Below are 22,055 nucleotides of genomic sequence, written 5' to 3'. Positions count from 1 at the left end.
GGGCCGGACTGACCATAGCGGGCACCGGGCATTTCCCCAGGTAGGCCGCTAGGGTGGGGGGGTGTTGCAAAGTTTGGTTGTGTGAATTCAAGAGGTGGGAAAAGGAAAGTCCCCACTCATATACCAATGTGAAGAAGCTGGTTGGGGTGTTAACTGTGTTCACTGGGACCCATTTTCATTGCCAAAGGATGTGATGGTGGGGTAGGCTTTCACAGAACTGTTTTCATTTGAGGGATCCCAGGTCATTGCACCCTTTGAATCCCAGAGCTACAAACACTAGGACTGCATTAGGTGGGCACCTCTCTATAGGATCAGAGACTGCAAGAAGTACAAATAGCATCAAATACATCACAAGGTACAGGAGTACTGATTTACAGAGATCGCAGGTAAATTGATTGGTCAATAGTTGTTAATTATCAGGATGGCTGCTCAATATAAGAAAATACAAGGAGGAATTTAAACAAGCATTGAAAATACAATAGGTCTCGCCTTTAAGTTAAAGCCATTTGCTTTGCTAATGGCATTGTATAGCAAAGCAAATGGCTTTAACTTAATGAAAGGTGAGACCTATTGCATTTTTAATGCTTGTTATTATAATGGCAAGCACATTCTGTTACCCTAACCCTTTAAAAAACAATTAATGCAACCTCAAATCCTTCGTTTCTCGTATTTGGGTTTCCTTTTGCACGGCGGTGTGAGTCCATCAAAAGCCACCCCAGTGATCCCTCGGGGTGCCAGTTCTTGAGCACGTCTCACCGCCGGAGGGTGCTTAAACCACCCCACGAACGGAGAACCCTGTACTCTAACTGCGGTGCGTCACTCAGAGAGTGGCCATTATTGGAGGAGAATTTTGTCAGAAATTCTCTTGATATCTGTGTAACTGCCCCGCACCTCAGGAAAGTCTCTTTTCTTTGTTTGTTCACGTTAGATTAGCTAAAAATATGTTTAAAAAACACAACCCTGAGCTGAGTGCCAAAGGCTGCCTACTCCGATAAGAGAATTCCCAAGATGGCTTAGCAAATCTTTCCTGGTGGGCGTAGCCCGTTCCTACCGGGCCTGAGAAAGCCTCGGTCTTTGATGGGCAGGGACGGGCGGGGGTGTTCCTGGCTCGGTGTGTGCACCCTAAGCCGGGGACGGAAGGCAGGCGGCGCCCTGCGCGGAGATCTCAGTCCCAAACAGTGGATGGAGCACCGGCGCAAACTGATGTCACTGTCCTTCCCGTCTCCTCAGCCCTGCCTCTGGAGCAAAGACCCACAGTTCTCAAGCTCTGTAGGTTTATCTGTGCGTGGCTCAATGGTCACGGTACTTGCATTCTAGGACTTTTAGTCATCGATTTCAAATGATTCCAACAAGATTCAGACAAAGCAAACAAGCAGAGAACAGAGAAATGAAAAGCGCATCAGCCATTGTTGAAGGCAAACGCGGTAATACGAAAAAATTGTGCTTAGCGAATAATTAAGAGACGCTGTCTCCCGCCGCAAGTAAACAATCAAATCCAGGTGGGCGGGGCCAAAAGCGGACAGGTTGGCAACCCTCAGTGTAATGATTGCCTCCGGTGCAATCACTGCACTGCGTTTTGCATCATCCATGAAGCACAACAACGCGTACCAATCAAAATTGGAGGCGGAGCTGTGACACGACTTCTGGAATCGTATCGATTCCAAGAAGCCCTCGTATGACGAGAGCAGCGCATACGCTGCTTTCGCCAGGCCGAGACCTAAAAAAGGATTGCTTCACCTCTTGTGTATTGTCAACACTATGTGGTCACTCTCTGGAACATATGTGTAATAAGCCACCCACAAACCATTGTGCAGCAACTCTAAGGTACAAAGCCAGTCTCTGATGCATGCACAAGACCAAACCTCTCTGTGCATGTGAAGCCACCTTCAGACCAGGGGCGGATGGTATTGAGGGGCAAAGTGGGCATTGCCCCACTAACAGTAAACAAAAGAAAAACTCACGGAGTTGATTGCTTTAATGAAAAACTCTAGTGCTTAGTTTCAGGCTGTAAGCAACCTGAAATTCGTTTTTTGAGAACTGCAAAAGTGGATGCAGCTGCGCGTGAGCCAGGCTGGGCGAGAGTTTACTCACCCTAAAGGCACAAGGCAGTTTTGTGTGGTCAAGGTGGTGGGTGCAATATTTTTCAATGCCAACGAATTTGCTTCTTAATGGACGTTATGTCCTGTCGCCCAGGGCGAGGTCCACACAGCTTGTTTCTTTCACTTTCAAAGAAAGCAATACATGTGGAGAGCATGCAATGGAAAGTGGAAAGCTGAATGTCTATCTTTAATGTTAGTCCTGCATGTGGAGTGTTCAGTGGATGCTTGCAATCTTCACAAAAGGAGCAGCACATAAAACAATTGTGTGATTTAAAGGCAAGTGGTGGTTGTTAGTCAGCTTGTATTGTTAGCAATGAGAGGAGTATGCATTTTATTTGGTTGTGAAAGCGGAAAATCGTTTTTTGTGGTGTAAAATGCACTTTCAGATCTCGGACAAGGCACTTTGACTGAGATGAGGAAAACTGAAAATTCACGGTTTATTAGCAAAGAGTCGCTTTTCTTATGAAGAGTTTAAGTCACATGTTCAAGGACATAAATGCAGCATGCAATGCAAACCTTTCTTTATGTAAGGAAAGTTTCCTTTGTGGTTGACTGTGTCGTATGCATCTGTGTATAAGATAGTGTGTTGCTGCTATTAGACATTGAACTTCTGTAATTCGATGCACAACTACCTTATAGTAAAATGTTTCATACTGATATGTAAAGTTAGTGACTGCTTGAGAAACCCCTAGCTTTTTTTCTGAAAAAATGAGTATATTTCTAACATGGTTGAAATTGCTATTATGTCGTTTATATCATACGTTAAAACATGTACTAAAGCTTTTTGCAACCTTGTTGTCATTAGTTATAACTGCTATTTAAAGCTTTTCAATGTTTAACTACTGTAACTGGGGATCCTAATTTGTCACACTGTGTAACATATGTCTAGTTTTGGAGCTAGGTGCGCTGTCTAAGGCTGTGGTATCTTTTTAGTATTCCATCAAACGCCTACCATTGAAATTGTCTATTAATACTTGACTGATAACAATTGTGGAAAAACAGGAAGGGAAAAATCAAAAGGAGATGCTTTACAAATTTTGAAAAACGATTGCTGGGCCGATCAAGTGGCACTCCATAGATTATTTTCACTGCCCGTGGGCTTGATCACATTGCTTTGGGAAAATTATGCTATTAAAATATTGTTTGACTCCGTTTTTCAAAAGTCTTATAGGAGTAGAGTGTGCAATCATCACATACAACATAGGGATGAGACCGGTTCCCTTGCCACACTGAGCTTTTGAATATTGTATGGCTGCCCTTTCAGACGTGGATGTAAAAGCTATAGTATTTTGCACAGTTTGAAAATTAGGCTGCAATATTGCACTATTTGGACACATATATTTTTACATTTCCTCGGGTAGAGAACTCCTTCACAGCTCTTCGAGAATGTGGGCTCGTTTCTTAGGCTCACTTGCAAAATGCGGCTTGAAGCAGTGACTTATGCCCTACCAGTTTCAGAGTTCACCAGCCGCCACTACTCAAGACACAGAGAGAAACAGATCAATAAAGTAATTGTGTGTGCACACTCCCCCAGGTCATTCATATTAGATGTAGACAAAAATAGTCTAATGTGGTCCACAGAGTCCCTTTCAACCCTCCTAAACAGGCTGTGTCACCGAAACCCATTAGTGGCCACAGCCGTAGTGCTGCATCCGTTTTAATAAAATTGCTGGTACTGAACTTATTGAAGTATTTCGACTAACCTGCAAGTGGCCTTATAATCACTGGTATGTTGATTTTTGTGATTCAGGCTTCTATAGACTCTATACATGGCCTTACCAAGAGTTACTTTGGAGCCCATGGGTCACAAGACCTGGCATTCAGTCAAGATGCCCCAACAGATGGCACACTCTAAAGCATAGAGGCCATCGATAAGCCTGGTTTATGTTCCAAAATTGGCGAAGAGTCCTGAACAGCAAGCTTTTGTTGGGAAAAAAAAGGTGGGGAGCCCTACAACAGACACACAGGAATGTTTAAGAAAACTGTGTTTGCTGCTGCTGAATACGGGAACTACTTTTTTCGTATTAGCTTCACCTTACTGTAATCCATTATGTTCTGCCATCCCGCCTTTATTGCCAGTATCACATTTAACTCTTTTCTTTTTAAGTAAATCGGGAAAATTGTCTGTATTTTTTGACTTATCGGTTTCATACTATGTCTGAGGCAGAACATGCAGATGCAACACACTACTTGAAAAATAATTTTATCTTAATCAAGAAAACCAAAAATTGGAAATCCTGTGACCTGAAGACCGATAAATTACTTACCACAATCATCTCGGAAGGCTCTAAAACAATGCATTCACAGCCACGCCTGAAGCTTCCTGCTGACCGCTTGCCAAAACTGCAAAACACAAAAACATTCGAAAGTTTAAACTCAGCAAAATTAGAGCTGCAAGAACTCCCAAATGAGAGCTCAATCCCTCCCAGGACAATTAGACACATTTGAAATGGCAACACACATCCGCCAGGAGCCTAGCCGGCGTGAGAAGATTCAGTTTCCCTCCAAGTCAGTCATTACTGCAAAAAAATCTGGTCTCTACTAATGCATTTGAGATCTTTGAGAACCTACTGACGCTGCAACACAAGTGAATTTCAACCCAAGGATGCAAATCACAGTGAAGTTCTCCTTTAGACAAACTCAGGAGTGTATATGACAAACCACTGTCACCTACAGCCGTACTCCTAGGTCCATCCTACCTTTGATACGATTTTCCCATTAAAAAAATCAACAACATGTCTTTATGGAAACCTTATATAGAGTATCATCGATATTCGTTTTAGAATACAAACTAACAAGGAATTGTCCAGCACGTAACTCTACAGACAAATATTGTATATCCTTCTTTTAGACCCCGAAGTGCAGTCATTTAAAGAAGGGATACAAAATAAGAATGCATTCCTACCTACATTATCATTCTACAAGTCTGTGATGCCTGTGCAGAGGTCTGTGTACCCAAAGCACTGAGCTATTTGTGACATAAGCTATTAGAACAAAGTTACTTCTTAATAATGCTGCTCAATAAGCCACCAGATGAAAGGTTATTCGTACACGTTGACATCAATAAGCAAAATGCATCATTTAATACAATAGCACATCCCAACAAGATATGTGCATTATGTCAGCTTGCTGCTGTTTACAATGCTCTTACGTCTTGTGGCAACCAGTCTGCAGATGGTAACATGGATGCGAAAGGATAGAGGGGTGCAATGGGGCTAAGTTTTAAGGAATGGCTTATAGTCAGTCAGTGCTGAGGTCTTATGAATGGGGCCGTGATTCCCTTGGACAGTGAGAATTCTTCCAGTGCAGGATCCAGTCTATACAAACCAAGCAGTGTGTCATCCAAAAGTCTGGTGCAAGCCTCCTGGGACAAATAATGTCTTAATTATTTCAGCTACTAAAATTCCGATGTTTAACTGATGATGATTTTTGTCAGTCACAAGGACTTTCATTGGCAGAGGGACTTAGTCAAAGGGGACTAAAGTACACAATTACATACAGTCACCCTGAGGCTTAGCAGAGGTAAAAGATAATCATAACATAATAAATAACAGCTACCACAAGGTGCTCGGGTTCAATCACATTGAATGGCATGTTTAAACTGTGAATGAACTATCTCCCCTAAATAGAACATAACATGTGTATTTGTAAAGCGCACTTTCACCACAGCAATGGGGCATCTTGGCGCTAAAATAACAGATGTATATTGTTACCCAACTCAATGGTACCCATTTTATCGACCTCAAAGGGATGAAAGGCTGAATGGACCCACCGGGATTTGAACCTGTGACCATGAGGTCGAACACAGGCCGCTGCAGTGGATGCATTAGTCCGTGCAGAAGGCAAAAACAAACGCAAAAAATGGAAGGCATTCAGAAAGCAGACGCTTGCAGACAGCAAGTTAACTATGTGGGGTCTTCTTCAAGGTATCTTGTCACTAGGTTTTAAGACATTTTGAGTCCCGCATGATACAGTAATTATGAAAGCCACCTACAGGCACCACTCAACATGGAATTAAGATTATTGCAAAAGTCATTACACAAGAGCAAGATTTCAATTCAACATAAGCATTTAGATGACAATAGGAATGCATCTTTCAGAAAAAGCAATCCAAGTTTGGTAGAGACAGGCTTGACAACAACGGGTTCGCCTATTGTTAAAAAGGACTTTAAACTTAAATGCAAAGCACTGACTTGAGTCTATCCGAGAAGACCTTTGGTACACTGTGTTAATGTGGCTATACGGAGAAACCCAAGGCCCATCTGTTCAAATGTCTCCAGAACCCTCTCTTCTCAATTCGGACTCTCAGTGGTGACTCTGCAAGAGGAGTCACCACAAACCAATGACCAAGGGCTGCACTGTAGAGAAGCACCACCAGAAGCTGCGGTAAAGATGTGTCACAAGATTCAAGTCCCTACACTACTGAAAAATAGTCCTGAATACCATTAAATAAACTATGGCTCCATTGGATGGGGACTACATCCATTAAAAAGCATCCGGTTACACTACCCTTCATCAAAACGCAATTCCTGGTCTGCCCTCAGAACTGATGCATACCTTCAACCTCCCCTAGGGAGAGACAGCGTGCCAAGAGTTCAACCTCTGTGCTCAAGTAGTTTAATAAAAGGCTGAGGTTTCCTTCCTGGGAGGAGAATTACGTGGATTGGCATATGTGAAGACAAAATGATGGCAAGCAACAGCGATGAATACAAATCACTAACTCCAAATGTATCACCGAGGAAAAGCCAATTACTGTAGACTAAAAAGTGCCCTTCACTTACTCAAACATTTCTTCATAAACATTTCTTCATAAACAGAACACCATAGTTGCTTAGTCACTGTAATTATTATTCCACTCATTATTTCAAATGCCAGAAATAAGAGGAGAACTCCAGAAAACTGCTTCGCATTCAGATTTCACGAAATCTAAATCTGTCCAAAAAGACATGTACTCTTTTTCCACCGAGGCAGGTTGCGCTTTGGTGCGTGACCTAATTCTGACAGTCTCCACTGCTTCCTTTCACAGCACATTTCTCCGACTTTATTCAAGTTTTAACAACACTTTAGGAGATAAGGGAATAGAAGAACTACCATGCTCAATCAACACAAGCAACGTGGAGAAAATACAGATTTTTAGCTAGAACAAATTTAACATTGAATCACCTTAAATGTCCAATAAACACATTTATCAAAAAAAATATTAAAATGCACCCTTTCCCTTCCCATTTATTTTTAAGTCTTTTAAAGGGATTAATCTTTTAATTAAGGATGTTACAAAAAAGGTTCACAGGGGGAGGCTGAAGGATGCACTTTGTTGTTTTACAATTAAAAGGGGAAAAATCCATAATGCAAGAAAGCTATTTATAGGTCAGCGCCCTGACAAAAAAAATAAGAGAAATCTCTAGCCCCTGGAGAGTTGTGGGATCACACGTGTTGACTATGGGTCTAAACCAGAGGAGGTTCGTTAATACACTTGTGAATTCACAGTAATCTCAGCACACGATCGATAGTGAGCAGATTACTGCTACTGTAAAAGCAATGCAGAGAATCACAGGTGTGTAGGTTGACGTTTTCCTTGATTGTTTCAGAACTAAGGAGACGAAGGTTACCTATAGGAAAAAGCTGAATTGTGTCAAGGGATAAGGCAAAATTCTAGCCACACAACTTCCCAAACCACCATGAGCAGCGTGTGCTCTGCCCCAATTCTGAAGGCACTTTTCCAATGTCTCTGTCATAAACGGGATAAAGAAGGACACGTCACTAAGTGGGAAACATACCCAGAGATGCAGCCACATAAGGACATTACCCACTAAGTGACAGACAGTGTTCTGATCAGATCCCAGAACTTACACTGCAGTCTCCAGAGTAAACCCTATTACTATTATGCTGGGCATTACTTACTCTCCCAAACACTCAGACATTGCTAAATGTTCAGCCAAAATAGGGGTTCCACAGCAAAGTAAAGCATATGTTGCAGCTCCAAGTCTCCTTAACCGCATGCGTGCGGGCGGAATTCCGCCCGTACGCTGGGTTTTGCGAAAGCGCATGTTACGTGACGAGCTGGGCTCGTCATGAGCGTGCGAGGAGGCTACGCCATGACGAGCCCAGCTCGTCATGAGCGTCGAAGGGGTTAATACAAATGACTACAAACAAGAGCCACAATACACTCTCAAATATAAATCATGCATATGCTGAAACAATAGACCGGATTTTGGCTTGTCTATTCATACTACTTAAAAACCTCTAAGCACATGAATTAACAATAGTTTAACAACCTTAGTTAGTTAGACTATCTGGTAGAGGAAGATGTTTACTTATTCAAGTCTAAGCTTTTCAATGATTTAATAACACTTAGTGGCGGGTTTGTCACTTGGATCATATGGGAGCTGGGTTGGACGGTCCTGGAGAACAAAAATACAGACTTTTAGGAAACAGATTCTCCTTAAATATAGCTAAAAACTGCTTTCGTAGGAAGGTCCTAATAAAACTAAGCATCTCTGGAAATGTGGTTTAGAGTCCAAGTGTTTCAGCTAGTCCAATGTTTTTTTTGGGGGGGGGGATAAAGGTTTACGCCTTTTTGTTATTTACCTTTTTGTTTTTGATTGGCTTTGGATGGGCCCCAAAAATACCTCTACCCCGATCTCATGGGAGTAACCTCTGTTACTTGAAGAAGGGCAGACAGCATGGCTGATCAACATCTATCAAAATAATTTCTGCGATGAAGTCTATCAACCCTTCCACCCAACACAAATCCAGGTTTTCCACAGAACCAACGAGTGTTTGGCAAGAATGCATCAACACGAAGAGATCCCATTGGGTGGTACTGTGGCTCCACATCAGAGACTCATTTGTGTAGACATGACCATTTCTCCCTGGGAGCCACTGCTAACAGCCTGTGACACTGAACAGGGAATATTTTTTGTGAATTAAGGCTGGAGGTTGGGTTGAATATAACCCGCCAGACAGGGTTGGAGTGGGATCAGAAATCGCCCCAGGCACACCAAAAAAAAGTGGCCCACATTTACATATTGCCTTTCCGCAAAACAGTGCTTCAGCGAAGTTTTATGAAAAGAAAGGGGGAGGGAGCATGTTTTATTAACGTCTCTTAGATCAAAAAAATGCACAGATGAGTTCACACTGCTGAGCCACACATGAATGCAAGTGATACCACTTCTGCTCAGGCCCCCTGCCCCTGCTCAATCAGCATACATTAATGGGCCGGCCCAGTGAGAAGGCCACTCAGGCAACCACATGGCCGCTGGTGGCATCCTAATAGAACAAACAGCCCCCAGGCTGCCCAATAAAGCAGCCCACAGTTAGAACTTGGCTACCAGCCATTCGGCCATTTACTGAATGCCTGAATTACCAATCCAATCCTACCACCACCCACACCCAATTTTCCTAGTTTGCTTGGTAAATGATCCTGCTAATATGACCTCTTGCCCGAGTTGCTGTATGCAAAAACTTTTAAACAAAACTCTTTACTAATTGAGAATCGCCCTCTGTTAAGTTCCAGAGGAATAAATAAATACTGGGACTCCACTACCAACATTTTGAAGCACAACTCTCTTAAGAACCTGTGTGGACCTGGAGAGTGATTTCTAGACACTAAAACGGTGTCTAGCTCTTTCTTTACAGCAGGGCCCAAGTTAAAAGACAAAGCCTCGCCCTGGACAGTGAAGATTCGCCAAAATGCCTGGAGTCTGACAGAAGACTAGAGGGGTCCCATGCCCCCACCCAGGAACAGACCTACCTGCACCCAGAATAGGACTAAACTGATCAAACGAGGAACAGCTACGGCGAAATAGACTAAAATGACCATCACAATGGTGACAGTATAGGTTAGCAACCTGAAGTAGGGACACTGCCTAGCAGACATAATCAATAGAAAAATCTGAGACTCTTGCCCTTAGGGGCTGCAGCACATACTTTCATCTTCATGTTCTGGTCTAGGGCATGAACCTTAATTCAGTACACAATGATGGTATCACAGACAACTGGGGCTCTTTTACATATCTGCCTGGAGCTGCTTTGTGAGAACCCAGGGTCTAAAAGGCCGAAAGAAGCCCCTTAACCCCATCCAAAGGGAATTCTAGGCCATTACATACTCCAAAGTGCTACTACCGCGACTGTTGGATGCTGAAATGTAGCTCTTTATGATGTCCTCCAGTATGCATGCTTGAAGTACTGGAGAAATGCTTTTTACTGTCCAAGACATCAACTGCAACACATTAATTTGATTTGACTGTATATATCTTTAATACCACTAACTTTGAAATGCTTGGCAGGCTAGCCAAGGTGCCTGAAATCTAATGGGTAACAGTTACAAGGTTTGCTTTGCTGCAGTACAATACGGACCGATTTTGAGCCCCGTTGGCAAGATGATTCGGTAAGTTAGGTGACTGCATCTGGTGAGAGGTACTAGTCACAAGTCTGAATCTTAACAAAGCCTTGTTTCTTTTGAAGTGGATACACAGAGTACCATTACATTGTTAAACATTAATGTGTTAGTTACAGTGTTTAGAAATGGCTAAAGGTGTGGTGTACTTTACTACATAACACGTTTTGGCAAAGCCAATGAATTTCGCCAATGCAAAATATACTAGCTTTGTTAAAGCTGCTGTGCAACATGTCTTAAGTACTATGACGCGACCAACACTGATCGCGCCATAGAGCTTTGTTTTCACTTTAAGCCGTACTGCTGTACAACATTTAAAAAAACAGCACGGGGGCTCGGGGGTTTTAAGCAACACAAGAGAGGAGGGAAAGAAACACGATGGAGAGCAGGACGCAAGGTGGGTGAAACGAGGGGTTTAGTTAGAAACAATGGAAAGAGGGAGGAGGGCGGAGGAGTTTAGAAACAAGAAAAGCGGAAGGGTGGATTAGACACACAGGAGGAGGGCAGGTTAAAAACAACAGTGGATGGTGGGGGTGAAGGAGAAGGACTAAAGGCACATGAACTCTCTAAGCGAGCATGTGAAAAAGTAAAAAAAAAAAAAAATTAAAAAGAGTACCTAGGGCCAGTGTGAAAGAACACTGTTCACAGAAAGCAGTACTTGGTCAATGCTCCATGGAACGGATGAAGACCCCCAAAACGTAGGAGGAAGCTGGAGGCCAGGAGGATCTGCTGTCCAATATTGACCAAGGAAATGAGTATGAAGTGAGAGCTAACCAATGGTGAGTAAAGATATATAATGGGCGGGCTCTGAGCCCCTTTTGAGGTTTTTTTTTCTTCATTACAAGCGATTTTGCAAGCACAATGAGGGCAAAATCTAAAAAGAAAGCCTCTGCAATACTGTGCACAATATTATGACTACATTGCCTGTGCAATGAACCTTTCCCATTAGCTCTCATCACATTGGGCTACGTCTCTATGGTTTTCCAGCAAGGAAACTAGGTAGTCGCATATGGACTGCCTCCCTAAGTATCCTATCCTCACAACCAGATACAAATGATTTGGTGGTATAAAATTTATGAAAGGTTTTGAAGCAGCTGAAATAATGCATCAACAGCTGTACAAAAATGCATGCTAAAGGATCTATTATAAGACAAAATCAAATACATCCACATATCAAACAGCAGAGGCAGGTGCAAGTCAAAACAACTGCTTTCCAGTGGTCCCTACTTATGTTCTAGGTGTCAGTAACACACATTACTTAACTTCTGAATTTGCCTTCAAGCTTGAAGGGCAAAAAAAAGCCCCGCTGGTCCGGATGCAAAGAGAATCACAAGGATGCTTTAAGACGAACAGTGAAACGTTTTGTGGTAATGGCAAAGTGCAGTGCACCCACCTTAATTGCTGACAATTTACGGTTTCAATGTCATGTCATATTGCACTGATAAAGGTCTACAAAGAATGCTCTTCAAAGCAGCTTGAGATGTGAAAGGAGGAAAATAAATAAGTCTGCACTCCTACTTTGCTGGACCACACAGGAGATCTTGGATAATGAAAGGAAGGAGCCGTTTGTAATCTCTCCAAATACCTGGCGGGCCAGAACCATCCCATCTACAAGTGAACTCCCAAAACCCCCTAGAATTAACTGAAGAAGAGACTGGAGAAGAAGAGGATAAATACAGCAGGTTATGAACACCTGAAGGGTCACAGAAGAGAAATATTGCAAGACGCAGCATAGATATCACCTGTGTGTAAGACACTGGGGAAAACATTACTCATATCAATGAAGTAGAGTACTGGGTCATACTAGACAAAGTTAGAGAGGAGAAGCAGAATACTGCACTATACAAAACTGTACATTTGCAGGCAATAAAAATATCAGAGGCGTGGGGGAATAAAAATAAGAGGGGTACAAATGAGTGGTATAGTGGCACATAATGGCTCAGACTCATGAATATGGAGAATCTATTTTATGCGGGCAGAAGGGTATGAATATGAAGATGTTTAGGATTATACATTTTGTACCATGGTTTACTGATGCTAGTGGAACGATGCCTACCCTATCCAAAGGCTAAAGACGTCTCACTCAAGGCAAAGGCCATGACACAGACACACTTACGTGCTGCTGCAGAGATTATTTGTGATTGTGAAAAGTAATTCAAGGAATTACTTTTCATTTCTGAAAGGAAGGAACTTTTCTTCAAACTGGGTTTGAAGATTAGCATTTCCGATAGTAATTACACATAGGTTTTACCCAGACTACATGTTCTTGGGAGGGTGCAAGTGGCACAGTAAAAGATTAAATAGAATAGGGTGTTGGCTTTGGAATCTTAGTGTGTAGCCTGTCGACAAGATGCAGGGATGATACTACTGACAGCACATGCCTAGGGTCTCATAACTCCATCAGCTTTATCATTGTGGGAAGGAGCGAAGAAAGTTTCGGCTTATGGGCCTTTTCTTTCATGACAAGTGGTCTGATCAAGCTTCGGAACAACGCCTGATAACAAGCTGTACTGACAGCTCCCATGACAGAAACCGACACTTGAGTTTACTTGAATATGTGCCCCGGCCACCTCTGGCGGGATCTGGCCATCAAGAGATGACAATATCCATGAGTGTTGATGACTAGCTTAAAGTACAAGAACTTTAAAGCAGTGGTTCTAAACCTTTTAACTTCTGTGGACCCCCACTTACTCATTACTGGAACACAGGGGCCTCCACTAAATAATGTTTGGAATCTGGGAAGACCTACTCAGTCATTACTGGAGGCCGGGGACCCCAGCCTAAGCATTTTCAATTATTTGAACCACAAAACAATACACAAAAAAAACTGAAACAAGCATTCATCTAACAAACACACAAATGAATGAATGGAATTTAAATGGGAAGGTTGAAGCTTTTTAAAATTCAATTGAGACCACTCATTGTCCATACTATGTTCAGTCTGATGCACTTGCTCTGCTCCAAAAAATCAATCTCCAAATATTAGCTTCCAATTTCAAATTCCTTTGCATTTATATAACATTATACATTTTTCTTCTTTATTTATGTACATTTTATTGATTTGTTATTATTTAATTTACTAAGCAGTCACAGACCCCTTGAGGAGTAGGCATTGCGGACCCCCAGTGGTTCCCAGACCACAGGTTAAGAACCACTGCTTAAGAGCATAGGTCACCCTCACACGGTCTCCATTCACAGGCATCAAACATGCTTAGACAGATATTACATAGAAACAGAACTGAAAAACGTAGCAAGTCTCGCCTGCCACAGGTCATAAGGAAATACAAATATAAGCAATTGTCACACAGCTAACTGATAGGGCAAGCAGCACCAAGAATTCACAAAAAAATTAAAAGTCTGCACTACATAAAAAAAGATATACGAGCAAGTCAAGAGAAAATTTCTCCCATAACAACCAGATACATATTGGCAGCAAAACAGAAATCCATACCGTCAATCGTGTCAGGTGAAAAAGCAGCCACTCAAAAGCATGGTATGCCATTATCTGACCTCTAAATCTACAGCTTTTTTAATAATCACAGTGGTACTATATGTAATATGTGACCTATATCAAATTGCTTTAAAAGCTGTGACGGTCACAAAGCCTTCTGAAAATGCACCTTAATCCAATGAAATGTCTCAACCAATCAATAAGCAAGTGGGAGACGGTTTTATCACATTAGGTTTCAGAGCTACAAATTGAGGACTTTGTGAGGGTTACTACTTCGGGTAATGGACTGTCTCTCTGATTTGGAATATTGTTAATGGAGAGGAACACAATGCAACAAAGGTTAATAAAGACCAAGGGACTAAGGAACATATTCTATTTATGGTGACTATGTATAGATTAGGTTTTTAGGGTTTAAGTAGGACACATTAAAGTAATATTGTTCTGAAAATAGTGGAGAATAATGGCTATATCTCAATATTTTATTTTTTAAAAGAAAACAAGCTAATTGATAAAGCTGTATCTTCACGTTAGAGCAAAAAGAGAGTAATCTACAATTACCTGCAAGACCAGGCAACCGAAAATGTTCTTTACCACATAATACTTAGGGCGCCAAGAGGCCACTCACTTATTGGGTAGATTCTAAGGACTGCCACACCACAAGACACTCGCTGGCTTCCAAGGAGTAGCATTACAGAGCTGGAAGGTGTTGCCAATTGCTATGCAGAAGGTAACACTGTATTTTTTCACTCATTTACTGACGTCATTGACCTTGGCAAAGCAAGAAATGTTTAGTCTATAAGTTGTATAATATTCAATTACCTCAATCTACTTCTTGCATTGAACTCTTTTTAAGATAAATTGTAGGACTTTCAAAAACGAGGCTCAACGGATGACAGGCCAAAAGTAAACATCTCTAACCGTTACTCTCAACCCACCCTCTTAAGCGCTTAGACGCTCAAGTGTGTAACCATGACTATGAGTAGATCATGCATAAAATGAGTGGTCAATATGGCTTTGGCAATCTCTTGATTCAGGTCATTTGAGAGCAAACTTCCACTATGTATCAATAGTATAAAAGCAACCATGTACCTAGCTGACACACACAAGCCTGAAGTACAAAACGTGATCTTCTAATATGGCACAGCACAAAGTCATGGACAACAAACTATCTAAAATGCTTGAGGTAGGTTAGAGGTCACTCCTACTCCTTCTTTATGTGCATTATTTGCTGCCATTAGGCCAAAAGTTGATCAATCTCGGAAAGTATTCTGGCAATCACATACTAAAATGGAATAATGTAAAACTGTTCTGTGTTCGTTAAGATGATGTGGACAGCACTCACTGAACATTCCAGTTTCAGAATTCTGTCCCATACATAGAATTGGTACTACAATTGGAGTCCAACAGCTGTGGGCCTGGCAACCTTATGACCACAGATAAGGAAAGTTAGCTGGATGAGACCCCCAATACAAACGTTATCATCTCAGCTACTACCCTCTACTTGGCTTTGGAGCCTTGAGTGAGGGATATGAAGAGATGTGGATTGCTCCACCTTGCAGTAAGGTCACTTGCACACAGTCTTCACACAGACTCACACAACGGCAAGGTAAAACCTCACCATACTCACACAAAAGAACATTATAATTGAAATTAAAACAAGTCAAATGATAAGCAAACAGAAAATATCATTACAGATGTGTCTCTCCAAGCTAAAGAGTTATTTACACCACGCAGATACATAAAGATCCGTGCAAGCCTTGTACGTATTAAAATAACAAGCACTGGCAATGCAATAGGTTTGACACTCGCATCCAAGCACTGACAAAAACAACAGAAAATAATGGCTGCAGTGTAAACAATTTAAAAATGGAATGCTTTGTGTATACAATGGATGACTGAGATAAAGAATTAAACATATAATGACAGTGTGCTTTTTTGACGGAATACAGTCCCTCATGCAATCCAAAGTAGGCAGAAAGATATGTCCAAACAGAGAATAAAAAGAAGGTGAGACTAAAACGCTCCTGTGTGCTGAGCCAACATGTAAATGGCAATGTCTTAAGCCAATGTCTGTAGGACCCTGAGCCAAAGTCGTCCAATGCTGAAGGAGGCTGAACTAAAGCCTCTTAAAGTATAGTGCAAGCGCCTCTACAAGTGAACTAATACATGAAGAGCAGAATGAAAAGACAAAAACAGTGGCAAACCGTAACTGCCACGTTGGTCCTTATTTTATATCTAATGCAGTCGCATGGGCACAGTGAGGCCACGTCCTGACTCTTGACTTGATGTCCGTTTCTGACCGTTCGAGAAGAGTGAGATTCCCATTGTTGCAGGAAATACCACACAGGGAGCCAAAAGCTACCTCTAAGTGAAATACCAACTATAATTTATACATAGATGTGTAAAGTTGATAATGACAGAAAGACAAAAAGACCAGGCAAGGCAAGGCCAACAGTTTTCATCTTTAGGACTGCTTGGCTTTGCCAATGCCTTTTTGCAATGCTGAAAAGCATCCGTTAAAAGCAATGCAAGAAAAACAAGCACCATTACATTTTATTTGTTACTGATTGATATAAGATGGTAGGGATAATTAGTTCTATCAATGACATTTTTTTTGCACAAACGCGCTTTTGTGGCTGGCACCAACTCAATCTAAATAGCTGAACAATTAGCCCAGTCACCAGGGCTGGGGCGTGTAGTGTAAGGACAATTAAGTGTCACAACAGAATCAAAACCAGAAACTTGTTACATGATACCCAACCAGGGCTCTCCCAGGATTTGGGAAGGGAAAGTCGCAGTGTGATATCTCGATAGCTGCTTGTAACACACAGTTCATTCAGCTCTTTAACACACAACTGTTCACAAACAGAAACACTGCCTAAGCCCTCCGAATGTCTGGACAGAGACCAACACCACATCCTCTTCTGATGAATCGACGATATGGAAGATACCCCCTCTCTGACATAACTCACATACTTATAGTTTGCCTGGCAATCACGGTGCTGCTACGCGACATTGCTGCACTCGAGATAACAGCACACTTAAAGAAACAGCAAGTCTGACTGCCAGGTGATCTTTTCATAAAAGGCAGTGTGTCACCTATAATTTTTCTTAATACTGCATATTACCGTTTTAAGTTTGTCAAACCTGCTATTTGTTTCCTCCTCACTCACTCAAGTCTGCGATAAGCTGGCAGGCACCAGCAGGGACCTGAATCCGCAGGTGCACCGGGCAGATGGCCCGGGTATTTAAAGCAAGAGCATGGTCGGGGTCGCCACAGTGGGAGGGGAGACGCCGAATAGCACTGGCATCAAGCAACCGCGCTACAGCTAATGCTGGTGGGCAAGCTGCACTGGAGCCTCACAAAGCAACTAGTTACATATCCACAGGAGAAATAGGTCATCCACGTGAAGTATTCGCCAGTTCAACAACAACTACAGAACAGCTCCAATCTGACAAACTTTAGATCGCCTCACACAAACTCTCCACTCTGTTTCATCAGCTGCCAACTCTGTTCAGTGGTTTCGTCTTGTGACGTTCCTACAAGTAGTTTGATGCCGGATACCGTCTCTCAGCTGAGAGCTCTAACCCTCCCAAACAAGCATGCGTGCATACCTGTGGTCTGGCTCGCGCTACTTGGAAAAGAGGCAGCTATGCGAGTCGCGCGCCAAACTATTGAGGGATACGTATGGACTGAATTAGGCTCAAGGAGAAGCATTCAAACAATAGTACTTTCAACTAGAAACCTTGAAAAGGTCAGGAGTGTGCTCAGGATGTTTGATGGGGTTCATCTAGAGATGCCGGTCGACGTCTGACGGATGTGGTAAGGTGATATCCAACAGGCGCAGATGTCTAAAGAAGAATGAATTGCCTGCTTACAATTCATCCCAATATGCTAGGGGTCCCCAAGGAGGGGCATACAAGAGTCTTCTTTGGGGTTTACAGGTCATATTTGAAAAATGGAGACAGCTAATGAGCCAGGTCCGTCATTTAACGAGGGTCCTAGAGCCACTGTGCATCAGCACCATTTCAACGGAGTAATGCTCACTTAAACAATAAATTACCAAACTGCAAACATTCTCAGTTAGAAGCAAAGTAAAAGGAGAAAGTATAGCCAACCTCAAAACACCCGTACACATGTCGACACTCGATGCACACTAGTGCTTAATTTGTAAAAAATAAAATATGTGCCATGGCCCTCGTCACCATCCCTTTAGAGACAGCAAGAGACTAACCAAACGTATAGAGACAAGCTCAGACAGATGCAAAGTGATCGTCTCAATCGTTAAGAGTTAGCCACCCAAGAGGCCGCAGCCTACACCATTGGAATTTTGCGACAACCTATCCAACTTCTTTCACACCAAGATCGAAAAAATCTACAGCAACTTCGAACAACAACCCAACAACAACCCAACCCCGAAGGATATCATCACCAACCTGCTGACCGCCAACCAAGACACATGCCTAATCCGCTGGAAACACTCACAGAGGAAAACACCACAGCAATCATGAAAACAGGCAACACAGGGGCCCCAATGGACCCCTGTCCATCACATCTACAACATGGGAGGACCACAGATCAGCAAAATCGTAACTAACATCATCAACTCCTCCAAAAAATCAGCCGCCTTCCCTGAAGGATGGAAACATACAGCAGTCAACTCCCTTTTCCAAAAGAACATCGTCTGACCCCAAAGAGTTGAGCAGCTTCCAACCCAACTCCCTGCTCCAGTCCCCAGCCAAAGTGATTGGTGAGTTAATCAACACAACTTACCAACTACCTCAAACTCCACAACCTACTTGACTGTAACCAATCAGGCTTTTGGAGCAACCACAGCACCGACACAGCCCTCATCACGGCCATGGACGAAATGTGCACAATACTGGACTGTGCCTCATCCCACTCCGCTTCTTTTGACACAATATCACACTGCAACCTAATCAGGAGACTGCACAACAAAGGCATACAAAGACCGGCCCTCAAATGGATATGCTCCTTCCCCACAGCAAATCAGACTTTCACCCTACATGTTGGAACCCAAAGCCTGATCTGAGGAATCTTCCAGGGTTCATCGCTCGGCAAACTCTGTTAATTATTTACTTGACTACACTAGGTAAAGTAAAGTAAAGTCCACATTTGTAAAGCGCACAATCACCCGTAGGGTCTCTAGGCGCTGGGGGCCGTCGGGAAGATTAAGCGAGCTATTGCCCAGAGTCACATGGTGCTGGGCTAACCTGCCGCCGGAGCCGGGGATCGAACCGTGGTCCCCAGATTCCAGCGTCAGTCGCCCTGGCTGCGGCGCCACACCTCTTCATAAGAGCACATGGCATCTCCATCATCTCCATCACCGATGACAAGAATCCCATTAATATCTTTGCCCGACAAGTCTACCACCGGTAAAACCAACTTCTTCGACTGCATGATCAACGTAGCAGACTGAATGAAAGGTAATTGGCTGAAACTCGACGCCGACAAACTGAAAGTGATGATCTTCTGGAATAAATCCTCCCCCAGTGGCCACCAGAGCTCAGACCCCTACCCACACCAACCAAACACACAAGAAAGCTGAGAATCCTCCTTGATGACAAACTCTACATAACAGCAGAGGTCCGTGCAATCAGTTCTTCCCGCTTCCATATACTCTGCATGCTCGGCAAGACCTTCAAATGGATACCCTGGAATACCAGACATAACATCACGCAACCCCTCATCAAAAGCAGACTAAACTATGACACCGCACTCTATGCCGGACTCTCCAACCACCTCCTCCACTGACTCCAGGCCATCCAGAACGCCACAGCAAGACTCAACCTAGATCTCCCAAGATGCTCCTCCATCACACCCCACATCTCAGAGAGCACCACTGGCTCTCCATACATAAACGGTCGCCAATTGAAACTCCCCATGCACAACATAGTACCAACGTACCTCAACAACCTCCTTTACTTCCACCAACCCACCAGACACTAGCACTCAGCTTTCCTCTCACACACCCGCAGTTTTGACAAAAGCAGAATAGAGGGTCTAACATTCTCCTACATTGCACTCAAATCTTGGAAAGACCTTCCTATACACTTCAGAGCCTCCTCCCAACATCTTGAATTCTGCAATAAGCTGAAGATCTTTTTCTTCAACAGATTCTCCCAGGATGACTCTCTGCACCCTCACTCCCATACCTATACTCCTGCGCCATCACCTAGATACCCTACCAGGTGAGATAAGATGTGCTATAAAAATCCACACATTGATGTGCCTGCATCCAAGCACATCACAGAACATGCAGATCACAGATTTGTTGACTGCTTTTGACACAGATATATTTTTGTTACTTGCAAGTTTATACGTTGCAATCCTTCTAAATTAGCACAGTGGGCTATGAACCTGCATCACGAATGCAAACTACCAAGCATGGGTGTAGAAGCTTATTGTTTTTCCCCGATTGTTCTTTATTCTAAGATTTCTATAAAGTAAGCTCATTCCTTTGTTATGCCCTGCTAGCATTCAATAAAAACGCAAGAACTCAAAGAGAAAAAAATTAAATCAAAATAATTAACTCATGGATTTCCCTTGGATAAGAGAGCGCCTCTGACAAACCATCCATCTTTTTCTACTTGATATCCTCCAGCAGATAGTGGCTCATCAAGTGCAGCAAGAGCTTGCAACCCTGATAAGTACATTTTACTTGATACAGCTACAAATGTTCCTGTTCCACACGTAAAGAGGAAACGAAAGAAATGAACGCGACCTGTTTAGTTCAATCCCACTTCTGAAAGGTGCCGCTCGAGTGTCAAACTCTGCCTTAACTCTGTCCCTGGTGTCTGAAGCTCGCTACTGGAGTAGCTGGGAGCCAACGTACCATCTGGGGGCTTTTTAGGTCTCGCCTGTCGATGCGCATGCGCATCGAGCAAGCGAGAGTATTGGGACTTATCCACTCTTTATCCACACTGCAAGGAATCGAGGCGATTCCTTGCAGTGCCCGTGACTTTTAAGCTCAATGCGCATGCGCATTGAGCTTAAAAGCGCGTGCACGTCCGTCTTTGTTTACCCGCTCCGCCCCCTCCCCGCCGTCTCGCATTTCCCCTGCCGCATCAAAGGCTTTCACGGCCGGCCGGCCATGCTTTCAGTTTCACGACCGGCCGGCCGTGTCAATTACATTACAAAGCCCGCTCTCCCTGCTCCGCCCCCTGCTCATTCCCCCCTCCCTTCTCGCCCAGCCCTTTGATGCTCTGCTGTAGTTGCTGCCTCTAAACCTGTCGTCCCATCTTTCACCCTCTCGCTTCCCCCTTTCCTCTCCATTGACGATCTCCCTCATGTGTGAGTGCTACCTGAGCTTGTTTGTCTAGTGAGCATGGTTCCTTTGCTGAAATTGAAGGAGCGCCCTAGTTTGAACATAACACTTCAAAGTACTTGCGTTTCACCATTTTCTACGTGTTTGAAGCAAAGTCTGGGCGGCACTGCTAAATTCATAGGAGTAAATCTCACAAAGTCTGCCTGCGTGACTCAAACCCAATAGAAGAGGTGAAGTAACAATACCTGGCTTTTAGAAAAATCAATCCACTAATCAGCAAATGTGGCCGTCATTCCCAAATGCAGCCGCACGATCCATCATCGGAAACCGCGCCGCCTGCATCTCATAAGGACATTAGATGTGACAAATACACTAAAGGCCCCACTCAAATCACAGCCTCCTGCCAGCGCAATCTCCCGCACAATAATCTGTTTAAATTGGACAAAAACCTACTAGGTAAGAAGTGTTCAACTTTCCACTCTTTAGTAAAGCCACAGGAGGCGAGACGATTTAGACCCGTCAATCACGCTGTCCCAACAAGTGCAAGGCAGGAGCCGAGCGGAGAAATCATTGCAAAGAGGTATTCTGTGACAGCCTGCCACCAGGCTCCCCATTCTTACAAATTCGCCTAGAATTCAGAACACAATAAATATGCTTTTTCATAAAGCAGAGTGGCCCCGATGACACAGATTAATGCCTTTATTGAATGACTTGATACACACTTGCTATTAAGTTACTTTGAATCCGGTATCGGCTGATAAACTGCAGCAGTGCCTGCCAATTACAGAACACCTACAGTCTGCAATTCATTTCTGCGG

At 43.2% G+C, this 22,055-nt stretch overlaps 1 protein-coding gene across 1 annotated transcript in view; it reads right to left on the bottom strand.

Moving 5' to 3' along the window:
- LOC144820356 (rap guanine nucleotide exchange factor 6-like) overlaps positions 1–22,055 on the bottom strand; it is a 754,449-nt gene that overhangs the window by 208,820 nt on the left and 523,574 nt on the right. Inside the window, exon 5 of the mRNA XM_078677919.1 lies at positions 4,367–4,442. Coding sequence (XP_078534045.1) covers positions 4,367–4,442 — 76 coding nt within the window. The remainder of the gene's footprint in view (positions 1–4,366; positions 4,443–22,055) is intronic.

This window comes from Lissotriton helveticus, chromosome 2_1, assembly GCF_964261635.1.
Source record: "Lissotriton helveticus chromosome 2_1, aLisHel1.1, whole genome shotgun sequence".
NCBI classification, from domain to species: domain Eukaryota; kingdom Metazoa; phylum Chordata; class Amphibia; order Caudata; family Salamandridae; genus Lissotriton; species Lissotriton helveticus.
This window is presented reverse-complemented; position numbering and strand designations above follow the sequence as displayed.